At 52.1% G+C, this 11658-nt stretch overlaps 1 protein-coding gene across 1 annotated transcript in view; it reads left to right on the top strand.

Annotated features, from left to right (window-relative positions):
• The first annotated feature begins 4339 nt into the window (after positions 1–4339).
• The window catches only part of LOC107295651 (alanine aminotransferase 2-like), a 23535-nt gene continuing 16216 nt past the window's right edge, over positions 4340–11658 (top strand). The window contains exons 1-4 of the mRNA XM_015824972.2: positions 4340–4477; positions 9652–9741; positions 9979–10087; positions 11481–11614. Coding sequence (XP_015680458.1) covers positions 4340–4477; positions 9652–9741; positions 9979–10087; positions 11481–11614 — 471 coding nt within the window. The remainder of the gene's footprint in view (positions 4478–9651; positions 9742–9978; positions 10088–11480; positions 11615–11658) is intronic.

Raw genomic sequence — 11658 nt, 5'->3', positions numbered from 1 at the left:
AAGTTGCCAAGGCTGGAGACCCCTGTTCTAGTCCAACCCCCTGCTCAATCTGGCAAGAGATTTCCAAAAAGAAGAAGTGGTCAGATCGAAAATAAGAGCCGTCACTCGATCTGAGAAATTACTCCACGCTGATCTGCCTGTCCGTTGCAGAAGAACCGGCTGAAGAACCAGGTTCCGGATCCGGAGGTTGCGCAGCTTCCAAGTCGGAGAGGGCTGATTCTTCTCAGCCCTTCCCCAAGAGGCTTCTTGTGTGTGTGGGGGGGCTCTTTGGCTGTTCTCTCCCCTTTTGTGCTGGAGAGAGACCACCAGCCCACGGGGGGGGGGCTCCCCAGGGTCCCTCTTGTCTCAGAGAGATCTGGTGGGGAGGGGGGGAATCCAGATCTCCTGGGGAGCCTGCAGGGAGTTGAGCGTTGAGGCTTGCCAGAGTCCTCTCCTGACCCGGCTTCACCCACGCTCAGGACCCAACCTGTTCCTCAGGTTTGCAGGCGAGCCTGTTTGCTCAGGGCCTCAGCCGGATGAAACGTCGGATCACATTTCCTCGGATCGTCCCGGCCAGCTTGGGACCCACCCTGAGCCACTCCGCCTCGCCCTCCTTTCCCCCAGGGTCACCGTTACCTTGGGGATGACTTGCCAGCACGGCGTTCCGCCCGGCTCCTGCAAAGCCACCTTTTTGGCCAACGTGGGCAGTTTTAAGGGCGTCTGGCTCACCTCTAGCGGTGTGACAACACACACAGGGCTGTGCGAGGTGTTGGGGAAGCTGTGGCTTCTCTTAGGGCAGTGATGGCGAATCTTTTAGAGACCGAGTGCCCAAAAACCACCCCCTACCTCCGTCCCTGCTCCGCCCTGCCCACTGGGCCACCCACCACCTCCAGGGCCCGCCACAGATCACCCAGGCAGCCCAGCAGCACCATGGCGGCCACGCCCTCTGCCCACGCCCCGCAGCCGCGTGCGACGGGGCGCAAGGGCAGAGTCTTGTCCCCGCTGCCCGGCTACCATGTCCTTGGTTGCGCTGCTTCGCGTGGGCCGACTCTCCATGTCCGCTGCCCGGCTACCATGTCCTTGGTTGCGCTGCTTCGCGTGGGCAACTCTCCTCCGGGGGGGCTGCTGGTGAGGAGGGGGCCGTGGGAGGAGGCGGGGCTGGGGAGACGGTGCGTGTGCCCACAGAGAGGGCTCCAAGTGCCGCCTCTGGCACCCGTGCCATAGGTTCGCCACCACTGTCTTAGGGTTTTCCCATGGACACCTGGAACGTCCATTTTGGCCCCCACATTACGAAAAAGATGCTGAGACTTTGGAAAAAGTGCAGAGAAGAGCAACTAAGAGGATCCAAGACCTGGAGACTAAAAGATAGGAAGAACGGTTGCAAGGATTTGGGTTTAGCTAGTCTAGAGAAAAGAAGAACTAGAGGGGGGGGGGACACGATAGCATCAATGACTTAGATGAGGGAATAGAAGGGGAACTCATCAGATTTGCAGATGACACCAAACTGGCAGGTGTAGCCAACACCCAGAAGACAAACTCAGGATCCAAAAAGATCTTGACCAACTTGAACAATGGGCCCTTTCCAACAAAATGAGTTTCAAAGTAGAGAAAAGCAAAGTTTTACATTTAGGCAGGAAAAACCAAAGGTGCAAGTACAGATTGGGTGAGACCTGGCTTAAAAACTGCAACTGTGAGATGGACCTTGGAGTCCTAGTGGACAACCCCTTAAACACGAGCCAGCCGTGTGCGACAGCAGCCAAAAAAGCTAACACAATCCTGTGTTGTATAAACAGAGGCTTAGAATCAAGATCACGCAAAGTATTAGTACCGCTTTATAAAATCCTCGTGAGGCCACACCTGGAAAACTGCAGCCAATTTTGGTCACCCTATCACAAAAAAGATGTTGAGACTTTGGAAAAAGTGCAGAGAAGAGCAACTAGGATGATTAAAGGCCTGGAGACTAAAACATACGAAGAACGGTTGCAGGACTTGGGAATGGCCAGTCTGGAGAAAAGGGCCAGGGAGGACATGAGAGCAGAATTCCAGTATTTGAGGGGCTGCCACAAAGAAGAAGGGGGTCAACTTTTTTTTCCCCAAAGCACCTGAAGGCAAGACAAGAAACAACAGATGGAAACTCATCCAGGAGAGAAGCAACCTGGAATTAAGGAGAAACTTCCTGACAATAAGAACAATTAACCAGTGGAACTCCTTGCCACCAGAAGTTGTGGGTGATCCATCACTGGAGGTTTTTAAGAAGAGACTGGACAGCCATCTGTCTGAAATGGTATAGAGTCTCCTGCTTGAGCAGGGGGCTGGACTAGAAGACCTCCAAGGTCCCTTCCAGCTCTATTCTGATTGATCGATCCTACGCTGTGTTTGATGCAAAGTGGTGGTCCACAAGATCTGGGGAGGGGGGGGCTTCTAGATGCAGCTTTGCATCCCTCTATCTATGGCAGGGGTAGGCAAGCTTGGCTCTTTTATGACTCGTGGACTTCAACTCCCAGAATTCCTGAGCCAGCTATGCTGGCTCAGGAATTCTGGGAGTTGAAGTCCACGAGTCATAAAAGAGCCAAGCTTGCCTACCCCTGGTCTATGGAGATTCTCCACCACCACACCTGGGTTGTGGTTGTCCCAAAGGGGCTTTTCCAAAAGGCAACTGGACTTTCTTGTTTTTTTTCCCCTTTGAAATCGTTTTGCTTCTTCAGTTCTTCATGCGAAGAACGTCTGGATGGAGAAGCTTCTTGGTCGAGGAGCGAAACGTTTTCAAAGAAAAACAAACAAATATGCCCAGTGCATCCCACAAGGTAGCCCCCCCAGCCTGGTCTGCTGCTTATTGAATAGCATCTCCCAGAAGTCCAGCAAGACCAGGGGGATTCTGGGAGATGAAGTTCAGCTTCTCTGCAGGGCATCTGCTCGCGATCCCGGGACTCTGCGACCGTCATAAATGTGCGTCGGTTGCCAACTGTCTGGATTTTGATCAGGTGACCCGTGGGGGACGCTGCAACCGTCGTAAGTGTGAGAAATAATCATATGTCCCTTTTTTTCAGTGTCGTCGTAACGTTGAACGGTCACTAAAAGAACGGTTGTAAGTTGAGGACCACCTGTCCAGTACAATACAATAATAAAGTAAATAAGGTAAAAAACAATCTAAATCTGAATCTTAAATCTAAATCTAAATCATCTAAATCTAAATCTAAATCTAAATCTAAATCTAAATCAATCTAAATCTAAATCAATCTAAATCTAAATTTAAATTTAAATTTAAATCTAAATCTAAATCTAAATCTAAATCATCTAAATTAAATTTAAATAATCTAAATCTAAATCTAAATCTAAATAATCTAGATGTAAATATAAATATAAATTAAATAAATATAAATATAAATATAAATATAAATATAAATATAAATATAAATATAAATATAAATATAAATATAAATATAAATATAAATATAATGCACCCTTTGGGCCAAGATGGGGTGGAGCTGCTGCAAGCAACTGGCAGTGCCCAGATGCCACCTGTTCTGGAAAGGGATCCTAGGGGTTAGAGCATCAGGAAGTGCACTTTTGGGGGGGCGTTCAGGACGGAGGGGCATCCTGGCCAGGCCTTTTGGCTTCGGGCTGAGCCTTTGCATCCCTCCTCTTGGCTGCCCTGCCCCTTCCTCCGGGTGCAAGTGAGGGCGAGGCAGCCAGCCAGCCCTTCCCTCCCTCCCTCCCTCCTCTCTGCCACCTGGGCACGCTGCCCACGGTTGGCAGGCAGAGCCTCGGTGGGACAGCCAGTTTCGGCTTTGTTCCCGCGTCGTTGTGGGTCTGGCGGTGCAAGGGCCAGGTCCTTTCAGCCGCCTGCACAATGCCCGGCTTTCTTCCAGCCAGTCTCCTCCCTCCGGCCGGCCCCGGGTTAAAAGGAGCAGCGGCCTCCCCTCCCTGCCCCTGTGGGAGCAGCTGCTGGGCTGGCCTGGGATCCCGGTGGGTCCCTCCTTCGGCTGGGGGGGGGGGGAGGGAGGCCTTGAGCCCAAGGCTTGGAGAGGAGGGGGCTGTCTCGGAGCTGGGCTCCCCCCTTGCTTGGGTTTGAGCCAGCCCCCCCCCTCGCAAAACTCCCAGCAACTTGGGAAGGGAGAGAGTTGGGCCACCTGTGCGGTGGATCCTGGCTTCCCTCCCCCAGCCGGGATCCCGAGCAGCGGATCTCTTTCCCCTGCAGCAGCTGAAGCCATTGGGGCCGATGCTGAGGCTTCGCTTTGCCAGGGTGGTCCTGAGCGCCGGGGACTGGGCAAGGGGGCCACTCTGCTGGGGGGTCCCCTTGCTCAGCCCCGAACCTCCTTTGCATTGCAGGGCGCTGCGGCGGCAGACGAAGCAGCCGGGGATGGCGGACAGCCGGGCAGTGCCGAAGGACAGGGTCCTGACCCTGGAGTCCATGAACCCCCACGTCCGGAAGGTGGAGTACGCCGTGCGGGGGCCCATCGTTGCCCGGGCCAACCAGCTGCAGAAGGAGCTGAAGCAGGTAAGCCGGGCAACTGACTGGATCACGTGTCTGTTCGCGAGTCCGAAAGTTGGCTTAGTGGCTGGCTTGCTGTATTAGTTTTTCCTTTGCTTTGCTTTGCTTTTTAGCTTAGTGTTTAGTTTAGTCTAGTTTTTAATTTAGTTTACTTTAGGGTTTAAATTTATATCCCGCCCATCACACTGTCTACCCAAGATGAGAGCGTGGGCAGCTTCCTTCAACGCGGGCGGTTTTGTCTTGACTCTCCTGGAATACAGGCGGTCCCCAACTTACGACAGTTCGTTTTAGTGACCGTTACGACGGCGCTGAAAAAAGGGACTTACGTTTGTTTTTCCCACTTAATGACCGTTGCAGCATCCTCTGTGGTCACGTGATCAAATTTGGGACGCTTGGTAACCGACTCATATTTACGACGGTCGCAGCGTCCCCTGGGGGGGGGGTCGCGTGACCCCTTTTGCGACCTGGGAAAGTCGGATTCACTTAACAACCGGGTTACTCATTTAACAACTGCAGTGATTCACTTACCAGCTGCGGCAGGAAAGGTCATAAAACAGGGCACTGAGCACCTGTCTTGCTTAGTAACAAAAAAGTGGGGCTCAGTTGCGGTCGTAAGCCGAGGACTGCCTGTAAATACGCCCTATTCTCCTTAATGCCCCCTGATCAAACGAAAGGAAACGGGAGCTGGGAGCCCCAGAGGGGAGAAGGGGGGTGAACTTCTGGAATGAAGCCGGGATGCTGACCTGGGTCTGGTGAGGGGCAAGCTGCAAGAGGTGAGGGAGGTGAGTTTAGGGGGCTTTGCATAAAGACCCTCTCAGATTATGGGATGTCGGTATTGAAGCGGCCCCCTGGGAAGAAGGGCGGTCTTCTTCCTGGGCGTCAGCGCCGGTGGTGGGTGGGATCCAGAGAAGACCCCTGTCCAGGAGAAACCCCTCAAGGTGGGACTCAGGGTGGGTCTCAGGGACTTCCAGGGTAGATCACTTCTCCTGCCCCAGGTGGATCTGGAAGGATCCTTCCTAAGCCAGCGGTTCTCAACCTATGGGTCGCGACCCCATTTGGGGTCGATCGACCATTTCACGGGGGTCGCCAAGCAAGGCTGTCCGCCATTTTTTCCCCTTTTTCGGCGGGTGCCTTACCTCCCTTGGGCTGGGCCAGCTGGTGGTCGGCCTGCTCCGTCTCTGCCGCTTGCCAGCTACGCCTCGGCCGGCGCAGCGGGCGGAACCACGCATGCGCGGCGCTCCTGGGCAGGGAAAGTCCTCGACTTACGACCGGTTGGGTAGTCCTCGACTTACGACCGGTTTAGTCCTCGACTTACGACCGGTTGGGGGTCGCGGCATTAAAAAGGTTGAGAACCACTGTTCCTAAGCCTTTCTGTTTGCTCAGCCCCCAGTTGACCTGCTGGGCTCTTCTTGATGACCTCTTGACCTCATTGCGGATGACTCCACTTCCTAGGCTGACCTAGACTTGGAGGCTGTTGGGGGCCTGGTTTCCTCTGAGTCAGGCTGGCTGGGATGAGCCTGGCCTGACCCCTCGGAGCAGCTGAAGGCTCCGAGGTACCAGGTTGATGGGTCCTGGGCGATTGCTCCAGCATCTCTGACCATCCAGATATTCAGGGACTACAATTCCCATTATTATACGGGCAACTTCACCCAGGAGTGTTCATACACTAGATGGGTCCAGCGTTAGTACCGCTTTATACTGCACTGGTAAAGCCACACTTGGAATCCTGCATCCAGTTTTGGTCACCACGATGTAAAAAAGATGCTGAGACTCTAGGAAGAGTGCAGAGAAGAGCAACAGAGATGATTAGGGGACTGGAGGCTAAAACATATAAGGAACGGTTGCTGGAATTGGGGATGTCTAGTTTAACGAAGAGAAGGACGAGGGGGGACAGGATAGCAGCGTTCCAATATCTCAGGGGCTGCCCCAAAGAAGAGGGAGTCAAGCTCTTCTCCAAAGCGCCTGAAGGCAGGACAAGAAGCAATGGATGGAAACTAATCAAGGAGAGAAGCAACTTAGAACTAAGGAGAAACTTCCTGACAATGAGAACAATTAACCAGTGGAACAGCCTGCCTCCAGAAGCGGTGAATGCTCCAACACTGGAAGTTTTTAAGAAGAGACTGGACAGCCATTTGTCCGAAATGGTATAGGGTTTCTGGCCTGAGCAGGGGGTTGGACTCGATGACCTCCAAGGTCCCTTCCAACTCTGCTATACTGTTAAATATTTCACGTCTGACTTGCCCATTCTTTGCGCTCCAATCCTTTTGCCATGCAAGTATAAACTTTACAAATTGTACCCTGAATGTTTATCTTTGCCTTACTGTGTGACATATCATCCAGATGGAAGCTATTGTTGATTAAATCTACTTCTGTTATGTATCTATGTAGTAGTGTTCCAATATTTGAGGAGCTCCTATAAAGATGGGAGAGTCAACTTATTCTCCAAAGCGCCTGAAGGCAGGACGAGAAGCAACGGGTGGAAACTCATCAAGGAGAGAAGCAACCTAGAACTAAGGAGAAACTTCCCGACAGTGAGAACAATTAACCAGTGGAACCACCTGCCTCCAGAAGCGGTGAATGCTCCAACACTGGAAGTTTTTAAGAAGAGACCGGACAGCCATCTGACTGGGATGGTATAGTGCTGGGGAATTCTCCACAAGCCTTAAAGTTCCCAAGGTTGAACATTCCTGGGATAGAGTCTCCTGCTTGAGCGGTGGGGGTGCGGGTGTGGGGTTGGACTAGAAGACCTCCAAGGTCCCTTCCAACTCTGTTATACTGTTCCTGGTGCCTCTCCCTGCAGAGGAATGATCTGGCAAGTCCCTGTGAGGGGAGGGCAGTCTTGGCGCCCCCCCCCCGGGAAATCAATGCCCAAGGAACTGCCTTAACTTTTAGGCAAATACCGTGCAATCATTTTCGAGGCGATAAGGAGGCAGGCAAAGGCGCCCAAGGACGGCGGGCTGGGTGAAGCTGACCTTGAGGTTCTCTAGGTTTCTCCCCCACGTCAGAGCCAGGTGGGAAAGGAAGTCAGAATAACAGAAGAACAGACTCAGAAGGGACCTTGGAGGTCTTCTAGTCCAACCCCCTGCTCAGGCAGGAGATCCTAGGCCAGGGGTAGGCAACCTCGGCTCTTTTATGACTCGTGGACTTCAACTCCCAGAATTCCTGAGCCAGCATGGGGGAACTATGCCCCCCTTGATGACTGGTGGACTTCAACTCCCAGAATTCCTGAGCCAGCCACGCTGAAGGGAAAGGGAGAGGTTTCCAAGCTGAGCCAGGCTGGCTCAGGAATTCTGGGAGTTGAAGTCCACCAGTCATCAAGGGGGGCATAGTTCCCCCATGCTGGCTCAGGAATTCTGGGAGTTGAAGTCCACGAGTCATAAAAGGGCCCAGGTTGCCTACCCCTGTCCTATGCCATTACAGAAAAATGGCTGTCCAGTCTCTTCTTAAAACCTTTCAATGTTGGAGAAGGGAGGGAAGGAGGGAGGGAGGGAGGAAGGAAGGAAGGAAGGAAGGAAGGAAAGAAGGAAGGAAGGAAGGAAAAAGAATAACAGAGTTGGAAGGGACCTTGGAGGTCTTCTAGTCCAACCTGCTCAGGCAGGAGATCCTATGCCATTACAGACAATCTCTTCTTAAAAACCTCCAGTGTTGGAGCATTCACAACTTCTGGTGGCAAGCTGTTCCACTGGTTAATTGTCCTCACTGTCAGGAAGTTTCTCCTTAGTTACAGGTTGCTTCTCTCCTTGATGAGTTTCCATTGTTGCTTCTTGTCCTGCCTTCAGGCACTTTGGAAAATAAGTGGACGTCCTCTTCTTTGTGGCAGCCCCTCAGATATTGGGGAGGGGGCAACACTGCCAACTTTAAGACTTGTGGACTGCAACTCCCAGAATTCCCCAGCCAGCAAAACTGGAATTCCCCAGCACAGGTAGTCCTCAACGTAAGTCCACAACTGAGCCCAAAATTTCCGTTGCTAAGCAAGACGGCCGTTAAGGGAGTTTGGGCCCATTTGACCCCCTTTCTTGCCACAGAATCACGGCAGTTGTTAAGTTGCCACACGGTCGTTAAATGAATCCGGCCTCTCCCCTTGGCTTCGCTTGCCAGGAGGTCGCAGAAGGGGATCATGTGACCCCCCAGACCACTGAGACCGTCGTAAGTACGAGTCGGTGGCCAGGCGTCCGAATTTTGACGACGTGACCCTGGGGACGTACGTGTGGGAAACCGCCGTAGGTCACTTTTTCCCATCCCGTTGTAACTTCAAACGGTCACTAAATGAACTGTCGTAAGCCGAGGACCGACAGTACAGGGAAATGGCAATAAAAGTGACCTCCATCTTGAAAATATGAAATGAACCATGATCATATAGCCTTTGATTAATTATTGTTATTTATAAATATTTTGATATATAATTTATATATATAGTTTATAGTTAAGTTGATTATTGTATATTAGAGTTACAGTAAGTTTATATTATGAATGGGTTGTTTGGGTTAGACTTGGATTATTATGTGATTATTCCTGTACTCAGTTCTGGGAATTCCAGGAGGGGGGGAGGTGAGAAGGGGTTTAGGGGATAGAAATTATAAAAATTGATGTATTTATATATTATAGGTAAATAATGGAATTGTATTAAAAAGAGGAAATAATAATAATAATAATAATAATAATAATAATAATAATAATAATAATAATAATAGTAGTAAAGTTGGAAGGGACCTTGAAGGTCATCTAGTCCAACCCCCTGCTCAGGCAGGAAACCCTACACCATTTCAGACAAATGGCTGTCCAGTCTCTTCTTAAAAACTTCCAGTGTTGGAGCATTCACCGCTTCTGGAGGCAGGTTGTTCCACTGGTTAAATGGTACCCCAAACTGCTCGGCTGGTACCCCAAACTGCACTCGAAGAGGTGGCTAAGAAGGGAGATGGGATGTAGAGAGGTGGAAAGGAGGAAAGAGGAGAGGTTGTGGGTTTAGGGGAGGAAGGAAGAGGAAAGTGAATGAGGGTGAATGCAAGGCGGGGACTGCCGAGCGTCTCCGAACACGTATTGAGTAGGATTATCTTTTTTGCTTGTGTTTTAAGTAAATGCATCATATTGGTATTGTTTGTTGTTTAATTTGAAAAATTAATAAAAATTTTATATATATATATATAAAAAGTGACCTCCATCTTCATCCCTTCCTTTGCCAGGGGGTCAAGAAGCCCTTCGCGGAAGTGATTGCAGCCAACATTGGGGACGCGCAAGCTATGGGGCAGAAGCCCATCACTTTTGTGCGCCAGGTATGTCCAGGGGGCAGGGGGGGACGGGAGAGACCCTCCCCTGGTCAGGCTTATCCCCGTTTGCCGGGGGTCCCTCAGACTGACCCAGACAGCCTTGGTATCCGGAACAGAGGGACTCTGAGCCTGTGCAGAGAGCCCACGAATACCTCGGGTGGGAGACCTGGGAGGGGGGGGGAAGTGGGGGGGATGGCGAGGCGGGGGGAGGCTGCAGCATCACCCTAATTGCCCCCCCCACAGGTCAGCGCCCTCTGCATGTACCCCGAACTCCTGAATTCCCCCGATTTTCCTGAAGACGCAAAACAGAAAGCCCGGCGACTCCTGGCCGCGTGCGGAGGGCAGAGCATTGGTGAGTGTTTGGACATCCCTGGGGGGGGTCCCTCCTTCCTTCCCCCCTTAAAAGGGGTCCTAGGAAGACCCACCTGGGCAGGAGCCTCACCTGAGCCCCAGGAAGAGCCGGACCCCCCAGTTTCGTCCTTCCAAACAAACTTTCCATGGAGGTATAAGTAAGTCCTTGCTTTACGTCCAACAACGGAGCCCAAATTTCCATCCAGGGGTTCAGTGAGTTTTCCCCCGTTCTACCACCTTTCTGGCCCCGGTTGTCGAGTGAACCCCTGCATGTTGTTAAGCGAGGAACACGGTTGTTAAGTGAAACCGGATTCCCCATTATTGGAAGGCCACAAAAAGGGGATTTCGCATGACCCCACGAGGCTGTAACGCGTCATAAGTGTGAGTCGGTGGCCGAGCGTCGGAATTTTGATCGTGGGACGGGTGAGGAGGCTGCAACGGTTGTTAAGTGGGGAAAACGGTCATAAATCCCCCTCAGGGCCGTTGTAACTTTGAACGGTCACTAAAGGAGCTGTTGGTAAATTGAGGAAAGGTCCAGATTTCAGCAGGCTGGTCAAGGTGGACCAGATGATCTCCTGGGTGACCTGGGGCGGGGGTCTCCAACCCTGGCCACTGTAAGACTTGTGGACTTCAACTCCCAGAATTCCCCAGCCAGCATGCGCTGGCTGGGGAATTCTGGGAGTTGAAGTCCACAAGTCTTACAGTGGCCAGGATTGGAGACCCCCGCTCTGGAGCAAAGAACGATGCCTCTTTCAGATGGGGAGGGGGCTTCCCCTGGCCCCTCTATACGGTGGGGGGCATGCAAAGGCACCGGCTGTGGGCGGCCCGGTTGGGTTGCTCTGGATTAAGCATCTTCTGGAGACCTGGGGGTGGGTGGGTGGGTGGCTAGACTGGACCCCAAGCCTCGGACCCTCCTCTTTGCAAGGGGTGTGAGGGAGGGCGAGGAGGGGTGAGGGACCCCCACAGGCATCACGTGAAATCCCAGCAATTAGGCCAGGATGACGTTGGGGCATTATTGGGGGGGCTCCCCAGGCCCAGTGGCCTTGAGCATGGCGTGCCCCCCCACCCCCCAGAGTTAACTTATATAAAAGATTTATAGGCTGCCCAGAGTTTTTAAGAAGAGACTGGACAGCCATTTGTCTGAAATGGTATAGGGTTCCTACCTGAGCAGGGGGCTGGACTTGATGACCTCCAAGGTCCCTTCCAACTTCATTATTATTATTATTATTATTATTATTATTATTATTATTATTATTATTATTATTATTATTATTATTATTAAGAATAAGAAATAATAAATAGACCAGTCTGAGCTGCAGATCCTCCTCCTCCTCCTCCTCCTCCTCCTCCTCGCCCCCCACCCATTTTCTCTTCCTGCCTTCTCCCCCCATCAGGGGCCTACAGTGCCAGTCCTGGGATCGAGCTCATCCGACAGGATGTGGCTGCCTTCATCCAACGCCGAGATGGGGGGATCCCCTCCAACCCGGAGAACATCTACCTGTCGACGGGGGCCAGCAGTGCCGTGGTGGTAAGGAGCCCAAGCCCGGGGGAGCCACTGGGGAAAGGGGGGGG

The sequence above is a fragment of the Protobothrops mucrosquamatus genome, unplaced genomic scaffold, assembly GCF_001527695.2.
Source record: "Protobothrops mucrosquamatus isolate PMUCROS unplaced genomic scaffold, P.Mucros_1.0 scaffold2435, whole genome shotgun sequence".
NCBI lineage: Eukaryota > Metazoa > Chordata > Lepidosauria > Squamata > Viperidae > Protobothrops > Protobothrops mucrosquamatus.
This window is presented reverse-complemented; position numbering and strand designations above follow the sequence as displayed.